This window comes from Dipteris shenzhenensis, chromosome 19 (assembly GCF_047967505.1).
Source record: "Dipteris shenzhenensis isolate YYH24624 ecotype China chromosome 19, Dip_SZ_1.0, whole genome shotgun sequence".
In the NCBI taxonomy this organism is placed as follows: Eukaryota; Viridiplantae; Streptophyta; class Polypodiopsida; order Gleicheniales; family Dipteridaceae; genus Dipteris; species Dipteris shenzhenensis.
The window spans coordinates 35,809,725-35,823,314 of record NC_141614.1 but is presented as its reverse complement, the minus strand read 5'-3'; the positions used below and the strand labels follow the sequence as shown (position 1 = coordinate 35,823,314).

Sequence of the window (13,590 nt, the reverse complement as noted above, 5' to 3'; positions counted from 1 at the left end):
ACTCATCTTCCTTGTCTACGTCTTCATGATAAAAAACCTTTCAAGATTCTTCCATGGGAAGGAAAATGATAAGTAGACCAAGCTATTAGATCCATTGAAAACGCAAGGGAATATTTAGCCTCTCTACCTACTACAAGTTGAACAACCACATGGAAGCATAATTCAAATCGTCCCTCTTCTTGTCCTCCAATTCTTGTATGAGTGAGTTCAGAAGACCTTTTAGATAGAATACTAGTTCTTGGATAGTCCAAGGGTAGGCCATCCTCCTCATCAACAAGTGTAGTACATATTTTCTTAGTATCTCTCATTTGTACCTTAATAGGATGAAAGTACTTTGAACTCAGCCTTCTCATTTCTTGTTTCACCCAAACTTTTAGATCCTCCTCATGTTCTTGGTCCATCTCTCATTGAGCTATTCTATGTACTAAACTATATTATTCACGTTATTGTACAGTTTCAAATTGTGCCATGGGTAGACAGTAGTTGGTTCCTTGGCACCTTTGCCCTTGGACAACATTGACGTGCAAGCAAAGGGTTTCTCATTAATTCATGAAGGAGAGGTAGAGGCAATGGAAGTTCTATTTGAAAATCGAGTATCCAATTGAGCATACATGGGAGTATTCCTTCTTTGTATGGAAATGCGTGTCAATTTGACTTTATGGATATGTAGAGGGCATATCTCCTCTTGCCCCCTTCCCTTGAAAAACAAGGAAATTAAAATTGATGGTCAGCAAATTCTCCAAAATAAACCTTACCAATGGTCGACAAGTTGATGTGGCATGCCACATCACATTGCTTATAGGGGCAATTTGTTGATGATCACCAAGTTGACATGCAAATTCTTTTTGCATGGTTATATGCTTGCATCTGAGATTGGGGGGAATAACACATGCATTTTGTTTGTATTTCAATAGATTGATGAAACTAACAAGCCCTCTCTTTTTATGCATGTTCTTAATTACAAGGCAAAGTTTGAAGGAAAATAACATGAATGCTTGTGTAATCTAGGTCACAATATCTTACAAATTGTATAACTGTGATGTTCATGTCATGAAAGAGAAAACTTACAAGCTCCTGGGGCCGATGCTCTTATTCATGTATTTGCTAGGTTTTAATCCTCACAAAGCATCATTCTTTGGTCATCATTAACTCAAAAATAAAAGCAATACCCTTGATATTTACATGGAGGATAGGGTCTTGATGGATCTTTTGTCACCTCTGAACCACGATTTTAATCATACCTCTTATCCCTTTGTAAAAAACAAGATTTTACATATCACTCCATAGGAAAAATAAATAGTATGACCTCTTCCTCAGTAAATAGTAGAATGCAAATGGGATATAAATCTAGCACCTATAAAGCCAGGTGCACATAGCCTACACCATCTGCTTATAAAGGTTGGAAAAAGCATATAGGCTCCCAATTCATTGTCTTTATTTAGCATGGATGAGTGATCAAACATGGAAAGTGGTGTGGATGAAAGACATATGCTTTGATGAGGATTACAATCTCCATCTATCATACTATCTTTTTTACCACTCTTATCAACAAGTACACATGGATACTGCCTGGGAAGACATACCTTAGGTACCTTGTGCACATGCTCCAAATGATCCATAGCTGGTGGCGTTGCCATTTGGGCCACGCACACAATGGTGAGGGTGCTTGAAAGCACCCTGAGGTGCTCGAAATGGTACCTCACATTTGAGAGGTGTTGATCGTGGCATCACTCACAGGGTGGGCAGAGGAGAGCAAAATTGAACAGCAAGTCGCCAGCTAGTCATTATTTTGTCAAGGTGAGACCCGGTAAAAACTTTCGAAATTGCAGCTAGTGCACAGCCTTTGCATCTCGAGCGTCGTACTTTTGGGCTCGTGGGCACAGGCTTTTAGACTAGATTATGGTTTAATTTCGCTTGACTAACTTTCACCTAAGCAACAACTCAAGGAGAATCCAACTCTCGAATTCTCCAGTACAACACTCGGTGTAAGGAGGCAGTGCTATTTAGGACCGACCAAAACTTCGAAGAGAAACATCTTACAGGAAGCGGCGTGACGACCTACAGCGACCACAAACACTCGACGAGCTTGACGTCCTCCCGTAATCTTCCCAGTAAAGTCATAAACACAATAAGACAAAACTCACTTTTTTGCAGTCGGATTCACACAGCTAGTACTCCAGCGTTCATGCGCTAAACAAGAACGCGGTTTCTCCCACGGTTTCCACGTAAAGTGCAACGTGGACTTTTATCTCGTCACGAAATCAGAATGGACGAACTAGTTAATCGAGCTATGTACTTTTAAGAAGAGAATCTGAACGCAGCAAGGCAATGTTGTGTTTATTCGCAAGAACTGATCAATTACATATAGATAGTTCTGAGGCTCTCTCGAATCATATAGATACGCCTGAAAAGCAACTCCACCAAGTCGGAAATCCTTGAAATCAAGAATATTGGCAGCGAGAAGAAGGGAAAATGATTTAATGTACTTGTCTCGAGGTAAGAATGAAAGGAAGCACTTAGTGTTGGGTGCTCCAACAAGATACAGCAATGGCTAGAGCCTAGAGGAAGTGAATCGTATGACTATACGTGATGTAAGGTAGACTGATTGCCGCTTGTTGTATAATCACGTAACCTCTCGCCCCTCTGAAGCTTCCAGTGCCTCCAATCAAAGCCAGTTCTGGCGACTGCACAGTACTGATTCCTTGATAGTGAATGGTTCCGTTGTAGTATCCATCATTGTAAGTAACGATCTCCAACTCGAAGCCCACAAATGCCGATGTATAACTGGCATCGATCACGATACCCATAGCTAACCCCAATTCAGATGAATTGCGTTCTACGTCCTTTGTGACGTTTAGTGCGAAGAGCACAGTATTTCCGAACGAATTCGTGACGTTGGGATTGGGGGCATGGATAATATAGTCGAGGTCAGGGACGCCTTGATAGACCTGGGCATAGTACATGAGAGTGGGTTTCTTGTAATGGGGAGGGCCAGACTGTGCGAAAGCAGCAACGATGAGCGTGAGGAGGAATATAGGGAGGGAGCAAAGGACATTGTTGAAGAGCGCCATGGTGGGTATGAATGTTGGAAGTTCATACGTAGTACATCGTTTTATAAGAGCCTAGAGGTGCCTGCTATTGGTGAATGCCCACAGAGATCGATTTGCTTAGAGTCTAGACTCTAGAGATCCGCCATTTCGTACGACGCAACTTCCGTATCTACGACTATTCCGTCCTTGAAGTTTTCCGCCCTAAAGTCGTGGACTATATTGAACTCGTTACTTCCTCGAATTTCCCAAAGTCAAGTCAATGGCTGATTCATCTCTCTCAATACAACTGTAGCGATAAGCCACGAGAATTTGGACGATTCCGCTAATACAGAAAAATCCTAATTTGCCGGCAAGCGACCGGCTCTTTCTCTCACGTTTTGCACGTTGGTCGGATTGATTGGAGTCTGGACATTTTCAAAGAGCGTCATTGGCGGTTTGACTTCAAGGAATGCATCTCCATAAGTGTTCATGGAAAATATTTTTCCTTTAACGTCAAACTAGGGTGCCGTAGGCCTAAGGGGTGAAAGAGAGCAATCTCGCACAAGTGTTAATGTCAAGTGTCTCATGTTCCTTTCGGAGCAATGCTGTGGCAGTGCATTGTAGAAAGTATTTTTTGAAATAATGGAAAACTACCGTAAAATATTAAACTAGAATTAGAAATTGTTAATGCATAAATCGTAATGTTAACTGTAGAATAAATGAAAATTGTAAAGTGGAATTTGAAATTCTATATTTACGAATATTTGATTTAATTTCATATATATGAGTGCGTAGACAAATTAAAACAATGAATAAAGAAGAAGAAGAATGATATGAATTATATTCTGAATGTTTGGAAATGAAGTTAGACATATGACATTGTTGCTTAAATTAAATTGCGCCGCTTTAAGTAGTAGTATTTATTCGCGCTCGCAGGGTGTCCTTTTATATTATTGTAAGCCTTTGAGCCCGATGTTGTGTCCATTCGAGCATTGTATTGACGTTCTAAGTTATTCGCTTCTAATTTGATGCCAAGACCTCCACATTGAAGTTTTTTTCAAATGGTTTGTACCTGTGGACATCATCGATCATTTTAGATGGTGGATTAGCTTTGTGTTATTTCAATCGTGTTTTAATGTCTGTAGTTTGTCCAATATATTTTTTCCCATTCCGTAGACAAGTGATGCAATAGATAAATTTTGTTACAGATGTGGTATTGTTGTTTGACATGGTTGGTTTCTTCTTTGTGTTTCTTGATCGTGAAACTGAATAAAGTATGAGTGAAAGTTAAATGTATTATATGGAAACAAAAACATACTTCAAAAGGATGTTTTATATTGTCGGTAGGGTTTCACCTTGATTAGGTTGCTTCTTGGGTCCTGGGAAGATTGCTGCTAATGGCCCATAGTTTTTTTTGTTGCTAATGGCCCGTAGACAAGTGATGCAATAGATAAATTTTGTTACAGATGTGGTATTGTTGTTTGACATGGTTGGTTTCTTCTTTGTGTTTCTTGATCATGAAACTGAATAAAGTATGAGTGAAAGTTAAATGTATTATATGGAAACAAAAACATACTTCAAAAGGATGTTTTATATTGTCGGTAGGGTTTTACCTTGATTAGGTTGCTTCTTGGGTCCTGGGAAGATTGCTGCTAATGGCCCATAGTTTTTTTCTGCAAATTCTGGGTTAATTTTGTATGCTATCTTGACAATGGTTACTGGCCATTCGCCCTGCTATAGATTGTACGCATCCTTGAATTGTTGTAATATGCTGTCAACTGCTTGGTTGTCAAGATCGGCAAGCTCCTCAACTTCGACATTGAAGGCAAAGTGTAGAATTATTATGCAAAAGATTGATATTCCCTTGGTATGTTAATTAAGTATCACTTGTGCTTTTGTGCGCGGCAACAACTCATCCATGGTCTCCTAACCATTGGATAGCTTTTGTATAATGTGTTTTATCAATCCATCTGTGAGCTCGTTGCTCCCTCCAGGTCTATCCCTCAGAATCTCTGTTACTTTTGCCATCAAGGGATGGTATTTCTCGTATGAATTAAATCCAAAGATATATTCTTGTAATCGTATGCCTGCCACGTTTGCTCTTCTCATTTGTTTATCATTGAAGAAAATCTTGCTTTCTTTTTTCTGTTTTTTTAAGGCGCGTTCTTCTTCTTCCTTTTTTTCTATGGCTTTTCGTTTGAACAGTTGGAAAAGCTAAAAAATGAGATTAAATGTATGAATAAAAATGTAGATTGATGTTAAATAGAATGGTTTTCTCAAAGAAAATAGTTAGGAATGCATACATACCTCTTTCGTGGTAGCCATTTTTTGAGAGAAAAAAAAGGCGTCCCTTTTATACGATCTGCTGAAATAAATAGTGACTGAGTTATACAATGAAGGACTGTAGAATGTTTGATTGGCTTTAAAGCACAGGTCTGAGATTATATGTTGAACTGTATATTTAGTGTTTCAGCTTTTAATTGATAAAAATGTCGTATCGATTAATGGATGGTGAATGGATATGACCTTTTTTAATTAGATTGTGGGTATACTATATGAGGCATGGACACGAAGTCGGAATGCTATGCAAGATACGAAGATGTCGTTGGCTCGTGAGTCAAGACAGCATGACGTATGTCAATCCTGGAGTAAACGATTGACGTATTACGATTAATATCTTTCCATGTAGTGTCAAGCCTTGTGACTTGTGTCCGGTTATTGCATATGCGAGCATGATTGGAAATGCTGTCTTGTGGTATCAAGTCCCATTTAGGACCTTTCACGTGTCCTTCGAGCGTCTGAGTGTAATAGGCTCGCTTGTGGAAGATATGATGGCATGAATCTTTGTCAACATGCCTATTACATCATGCCACTCTAGGTTGTGAATAGTTGCTATTGCCCCATTGGCAGCTCCTATTGTCAAATCAATATTTTATGTTAGCATGATCCTAACACCAATCGCTATGTGGTGAAGCTCGTGGAAATCTGGATCGATTATCCAATCTTGTAATTGTAGAGTGTTATCTACATTCGATACGACTTGTACTCGCATGATGTCAGTTATTGAAAATTGCGATCTCAAGATATTATCATTATATTGTTGTGCATCCTCTCTGTGCATGCACAAAACAGTGGTCTCTGTGTTGATGAAGCTTTGTGCCTCCTCGTTTGTGATGATTGTCCCAGTGAAGTATTGTTCGATTTGATCTTCTATTGGTATTGCAGTGCGAATGATGCTTAAGAAGCTATTGAAATTTGGATCTTCTAAGTGCCGGATTGAGGCATGCATATGGTGAAATGTGGCGATTCTCCAGAATGGTGAGTTGCTAATGTGACACTTTTGACAATATTCCTTGGGAGCAACTCTGCATTTGCATACTGGGGGGAGCTGCTACATGTCACCAAAAAGAATTAGCTTTTTGGAGTGGAATGGATCTAGAGTATTGCTGTTGCAAATCTCACACAGCTGTCAGACTAACATATTCATCATTTGACATGTCATCATGGATATCTCATCGATGATGATGGTGTCTATAGCGAGCAACATAGAATAGCGATCGTCTGATTTGGAAAGTGTGCTATGAAACATCTCATTCTTCTTTGGAAATCTAAATTGATAATCGACTGTTGTCGCAAGGCGGCCCAAGCATAGTACTGTAGCACCAGTCGTCACTGATAGGACTATGGCCTTCTCGTGTAGGACATGATGATAAGTTATGTACTTGATCATGAACGTCTTTCCTGACCTAGGTGTGCCGCAAACAATATGCAACCTTGTTGATATCTCAAAAATGTTATTGCAAATAGCTCTTTGAACTTCGGTCAAGGTCGAGGTCTGCATCTCCTTGAACTTGTCTAGTAGCTGCAAGATTCTTATGCGACTGATTTCTAGTGTATTGTCACTTGCATCTTCGCAAATGGTGAGGGAAGTATCGTCAAGTGCTCGTAAAGGACTCTTTTACAATATCAAGTTGGTCAATTGTTGTCGTTTTTCATCAAGTAGTATATGAATCTTATATAGTAAGCTGAGATGAGCATCTCGATGTCCTGCTCCGTTTGGACGATCCCACGAATGTGACATTCGAGAAAGTACGATCCTGCTCGATTGGATGGAGAGAGCAGTTCATGTTCATTTCTAAAATGGATCCTTTGAAGCAACTGATTGAAGAAGAAGCCCTCAAAGTGGTGAGCTGGATGGTAGTCAGTGAAGCAGACGAGCCGTGCGCTCGGATATACATAGTTGTTGAATGAGTCTATCTTTGTACCCGGTGTTGTATTGTGCCTTCGTTCTTTTTGGGGTGTGAATGACTTCCAATATTCATAAAACGTGAGTTGCTCTAGTACGATTGGACGCCCATAATATGTATCGATAGGATGGATTATTATGACATAGTAGTTTCTCGGGGGGGTCACTCATCATATGTAATCCTATCACGTGAGTTCAACAAAAGGATATTTTTTATTTCCAAAATTTATAGAAATAAATATACATAAGGGACTATTTAAAATAGTTTTGGGAAAAATTTACAGATTTGTATAGAAAAGGGGTACATTTTATTAATGAAAAATTTACAGATAAGGGATTTTACAAATAGGCCTTAAACGCACGTGATATAGAGGGTTTATACATAGTGACCCCCCTGAGAGTAGTTTTGCAAGTACCTTTGTCGAAGCTCGGGCGGTGAGGAGTCGACTAAGTGTACAGCCTCGCTGCGATGAATAGTGGGTACTTGTAAACACATCAATGTTGCCTTGATTGGTGATGTTGGTTTGGATAGTACGTATGCAGCAACCATCTTTAGCTTTAATGGATCAGGTGTCTCAAGGCCCAATCGTTTTGCACCTTCAATATTCAAGTTTAGATTTCCTACAGGCTCCATCTTCATGGCATGCTTTAGCAAGTAGTATAAGAGGCCGGTGTTTGCTCGGGGGGGTCACTCATCATATGTAACCCTATCACGTGAGTTCAACAGAAGGATATTTTTTATTTCTAAAATTTACAGAAATAAATATACATAAGAGACTATTTAAAATAGTTTTGGAAAAAATTTATTGATTTGTATAGAAAAGGGGTACGTTTTATTAATGAAAAAATTTACAGATAAGGGATTTTAAATATAGGCCTTGAACGCACGTGATATAGAGGGTTTATACATAGTGACCCCCCTGAGGGTGTTTGTGATTCTCTAAATGTTCATGTACCCTTGCCATAATAGCAATGCTGCAGCATGGTATGGGACAACATTCTGGTGTTGTTGGCTAGGTTGGTAGTACATCCATTGATGTGTTTACAGATCTACAGATGACTTTGTCTCTAGATGGTTGTTGAAAGGAAAACCATACTTGCACATGGCAAACGGTCATGGATCAGTCTTACAAGCGCTGTTGCATCTATGCATCTGCTTTCTTTGGACAAGCTTGTGTAACTTCATTTCTAAAGAATGGTGTGGAAGCTGTGAAGCCTTGTCTTCTTTGAATGGAACATGAGCATATATTTCATTCGTTACTCGCCAGTTAACGTCATTGTCATGTAACCATAGCATAATGTGCGCATGGAGTGATCCGCAACTCTGCACTTCATATCTGACTAAGTAATGCTTTACCCTTCCCAATAAGCCGTTGTCACTTAAGATGTATTGCTATAAAAACTTTTGGAGTCTCAGGTGGAAAATCATTGCACACTCGACGGGACAGCCTTGCCAGGTGAATTGCGGATTATATTGCTTGACGAGTTCTTCAAGGTCGTCAAACTCTAACCATCGTGTGTTTGTAACCTCATCAGCTATTAACATTAAGAATATGTGAGGTAGGCCCCACTCATCAACCATTGTCATTAGATCCTTCAAGTTCCTGTGATGCCAAGAGGGCAATGTCACCGGGATTTCAAACTTTAAAATGTCTCTCATTATCTCATTGTTTGTCACGTTTGGTCTTTCACGGCACTTTCGATCGATATCTCTTTGTAAAATAGCAGTCTGTGTCCCATGCGCTATCACAAATGCTTGGCGGACTTGGTACATGAGAAACAAATATGGTTTGTATAGTGTGAATAGTGAGAAGAATGTTGAAATTCTCATTTTTAAGTACTCATGAAAGAAGAGTCGGCCATCGTGTGCACCATGACTAGAAGGAAATACGAATGGAAAAATCATGTTCTCAAGTGTCAGCTCCTCGCCTTGTATCATGGCATTTTGTGTTGCAATCACTTCTCGTTCGATCAAATTTCCCTCTATATGTATCATGATAGTTCCGACTTCTCGCGTCGCTGGCCTGGAAAATTATGACTTATTTGGAACGTGGTCAATTCGCTCTAAGACTGACAAATAGTTCCTATCATGAGCACTACCCATTGCCTCAAATGGAGAATCAGCCGAATGTTTTTCTATTATATTTACGATAACATCTGCTATGCCCACACTGATTCCTAGCCTCGGATGAGGCCTCTCAACCATTGTCTTGTATCGTTGTGGGTTTGAGCTGAGATTTAGAGATAGGATGTCTTTAGTATCTGATAAAAAATCTTTAGTGCTTTGGCAAAATCTCTCTTCGCGATTCCAACATATTAAAGGATTATCTAATAATGACGATGTCAATTGTCCCACTACCAAAGACCACATGACTCTTGTTATATTTAGGCTGACATCTAATAATGACCACATCTGCACATGGAAGACGTTTGCTCAAAGGATCGATTGCATGTAATCGGCTTCATAAGGAACAGAGTAGAACTTTTGAAAAGAATGTGATACACATGCCTTGCAAGTCATGCATGTTGCTAGTTCTCCATGAGACTTCTTAGCATGTATGTGTAGCAAGACATTGGAGAAGCAATAAGGAGGTACTATGTTGGATTGTCGTAGACTATTAGATTGTGTGAGTTTCTTGCTTTTTCAAGTCCAAAGCTCGCATTTTCCACATGATGCACAGAATTGTATCTTCTTAATGTGTTGTGAGCAGTCACTATTCCATTCACTTAGCAATCTATCTAGAAACATCCAGGATATTGTTGAGGGCTGTAATTTCCTTTTCTTTTTTTCTAACGTCCTAGTTAAAGCTAGGCGTCGTTTCTTGATAATCCTGTCTCTTGTCATTATTCTAAATGTAGGTGTCATGCATCTATCGTAAGCAAGCAAGTACAAAATTAGTTTATGTGTTTTACAAATAATCCAACATTAACAAAGAACAAACTTGAAGTAGCGAGTTTCTTCTTTATGAACTTTGTAGAACTATGAAGGATTTCTTTTGTTGTAAAGTTTCCTTCTTTTTTTCTCAGAAATTAAAAAAGAGAAATACCTGATTATAATTTAAGCTGAGAATAGCAGGTCCGTCGAATCCATGTGTGTGGTTGAGCGTTCCCTTCTTGCAAACACCTCGACACAGAAACAAAAAAAGAAGAATTTAGAATATGCAAAGCTATTTATTTAAAAAAACATCAAATGGAAAACATATTTTTATATATATGTATATATAATTTATATAACCACACATAGTGTGGGCGGGGAGGCGGCGTGCTTCCTTCCCCAAAGAGTTATAATTTGAGGGAATGGGCCCTTCCTTGTGCATTGAAGTTAAAATCACTGAGAGTATTAGCACTAAGATTGAGTATCGCGACTTATGTAGGAAACTAATATATTACCTAGATCTCAATGAGTATATCTGTACTCCAAGTCGAGCATCATCCAAGTTCTTGTACAAACCAACCATATGCGTCTGCAATACGTTTGAAATAGAAACAATGTAAAAATATGGTATCATTCGACAATAAATGATTAATCTAGCTTGTAACGGGATTTCTCGGATCTTTTAAAAAAAGTAGTTTGCACGGATCAGTCACACACTTGAAATTAGTCAATCCACTATCTGACTTAAATTACTGAGAAGTTGATGGTACATTATGTTTAGTGTATTAGAACTTATTTATTGAAAACCTGAGAATTCGTAACTTCAGATCATAACTTTTTTTGCTTTTTAAATACTTATGAATTCAATGTAAACATAGAATATAGGATCAATCAGCATGGAATGACCTTGTATATTCGATTTGCCTTTATTACATGAAAAAAATAGTTTGGGATCATATCGTATCCCATCTCTTGTAATGGTCGCATATATATATGAGGCTTGATTCTCCTCGATGAAAATAGATTGCATGAACTCTGTAGTGATATGCCGTCTTGTGAATGTTGTTTAAGCATCCTTTTGGAAATGTATTGGACTAGTTTAACATCTCTTGACCATTGTGCTTGGTCTGTGAGAATCTGTAAACTGAGTACATATTTCGCTATGTAAAGGCTAATTTTACAAGAGAATATCCAACCTAGAGAGAAAATGTCCGAAGTAGATGTCCAAGGTTTTTTTGTAGTACCATCACATAGCTCAGGAGCTAGCCAACCCATCTTGCCAAGTCTCTCTCTTTCGAGCTCAATTCGCTAGAATCTCTAGCTAACAAGTTCTCCTTTGAATTTATTACATATGTAGTGTGTCCCCAGTCACAAATACCAATTCGCACTTGCATATAGCGGCATAGTCCAGAAGGACATTTCCATTATGCAAATCATTGTGGATCCAGCCTTGTTCGTGCAACTTCTGAAGTCCAAGGCAAAGAGCAAAACAAAGTTCTGGTAGCAGAGTCACAACCTGTTCTATGTTATTTGTAGAGACTTGCTTTGTCTCTAACTCAGGCTTGGAATGCATGAACCTTTTTTTGGTTTCTTTGAAAAATGTGTACAGTGTCCCTCCATTAAAATATGGTGTGAAAATCCAGTGTGGTGCACTTATTGACATAGCAATTGTCCGAACTAGGATGCTATGCTTAACTTGCATTGTTGATTCCTTCATAAAAGTAGACTCCCTTTTCTCTGGATTGCCTTTAAAACTCTTCGCTACATAATAAGCAATTGGATTGATGCCTGATACTCCTTTGATTCTTGCTAGGAAAAGTTGCCCTTCAGTCCCAGCACCGATTTTTTTATCCTTATATATTTCATATGCATGATCTTGCAGCCAGGCAGTATAGGTTGCTGTAGGAAAAGTCATAGCAGTACTGTCCACATCTTGCAACGTAGAAGCATTGTCTGAATTTGGACCAATCTTCTTCTTAGCTAGCGCATACAAATTTGCTCATATACCACGGGCTTTCCTTTGTTTCCACATACTATTCCAAGCCAAACAATTCTTATTCGAAGATAGCGATTTATCTACATATTGTGCATGATATGTGATGTTTCCTATGATGGTTGTCACACGCTTTTCCAATTCTTCTGACCAAGTTACATCTTTGAATATGCATTTTACTTGATCTCGTATGTACAATATACCATTTGAGCAAAACCTTACGGAAATACTCCAAGGTACAAAGTTGATAGCATGTATAAAAACATTATCATGCATATGTAATCTTTTTTATTTTGGGTTTTAAGGTAATTAAGACAAAATCAAACAATATACCATATAAGCAGATCCTTGCGAAAATACCCCAAGCTAAAAAGTTGATATCGTACAATGAGTTTTATAAATTCAAAAATTTTATCATGTGGAAAAAAGGTAATGTGCGATGAAGCCTCCCATAAGTCGTTCGAACCAAAATTTGGTCTACAAGGGCATTTTGGCTTGCCAAGGTTTCAGCCACAAGCTTGAGGGTACCTCTCTCTGTTCCATTCGATGTTGTTAAGTGAAGGCTGCAAATGTTTTGACTGTTTGAAAATAAGTCTTCAGAACAAACGATTCTCTACAGTATGGAGGGGTCTGGGAACTGCGATTACAAGAGCTTACCTTGTGAAAGGCACTATTTTGACTGTATACGAATCTAGATGGGCATTAGCGTTAAGCGTTGAGCGAATCTACATGGCCATTATCGTCAAGCGTAGAGCATTGTTCTGAATTGACGATAGAAGTTTGTAGCCATTTGATTGAATCAAACATCTAACCAATACCATTAGCAAATGAGGAACTACCCCTCAGGAAAGCCAGTTAGGATGCGCTTGCAAGACATGTCAGATTATCTACAAACCTATGATTCCTCCGACTTCATGTTCAACTTCGTCACCGAGCCTTTCCTCCGCCTTGATGAGGCGAATTGGGTGGTTGCAAATACCTTTGATGAATTGGAACGGCGGCCTGCGGTTGATGTGCTTCGCAACGAGCATCAGCAAGACATTTATACGATCGGAACCCTCCCCCCTTCTGATTACTTCAATGGATTGCTCAAGTCTAGGATTGGCACGTATCCCCTGTGGCCGGAAGATTACGACTGCCTCAAATGGCTAAATGCACGTGCACCGTCTTTGGTTCTATACGTTTCCTTCGGAAGCATATAAACTGTACTATCCCTGGAAGAGATTCAAGAATTCGCTTTCGGTCTAGAGGCAAGCGGAGTGCCATTACTATGGGTACTCCATTCGGGCCTTCTTGTGGGTGGCCACTCTGCCATTCTCGCTTTAGACTCGAGGGATTAGCTGCCTCGAATTCCCTTTTTTTTTTGTTCTTTTTGGTTCATGGGGCAAGGGTGATCACACATGGTGGAGGAGGAGCTGAGGGTGACAGAGAGGAATGGTCGGCTGGC

The 13,590-nt window shown here is 39.2% G+C and overlaps 2 protein-coding genes across 2 annotated transcripts; one reads left to right on the top strand and one right to left on the bottom strand.

The window, feature by feature from the left end:
• Positions 1–2,558: 2,558 nt before the first annotated feature.
• On the bottom strand, positions 2,559–3,071 carry LOC147890405 (dirigent protein 22-like). Its single transcript, XM_087390286.1, has one exon. It carries the CDS (start codon positions 3,069–3,071, stop codon positions 2,559–2,561), a length of 513 nt encoding a protein of 170 aa, XP_087246412.1.
• Positions 3,072–13,003: 9,932 nt separating this feature from the next.
• On the top strand, positions 13,004–13,345 carry LOC147890404 (linamarin synthase 1-like). Its single transcript, XM_087390285.1, has one exon. The coding sequence runs from the start codon at positions 13,004–13,006 to the stop codon at positions 13,343–13,345; it is 342 nt and encodes a 113-aa protein (XP_087246411.1).
• Positions 13,346–13,590: the final 245 nt, after the last annotated feature.

Bases quoted from the DNA above. Each gene is read 5' to 3' on its own strand.
- LOC147890405 (XM_087390286.1), bottom strand. From the start codon at position 3,071: ATGGCGCTCTTCAACAATGTCCTTTGCTCCCTCCCTATATTCCTCCTC.
- LOC147890404 (XM_087390285.1), top strand. From the start codon at position 13,004: ATGCGCTTGCAAGACATGTCAGATTATCTACAAACCTATGATTCCTCC.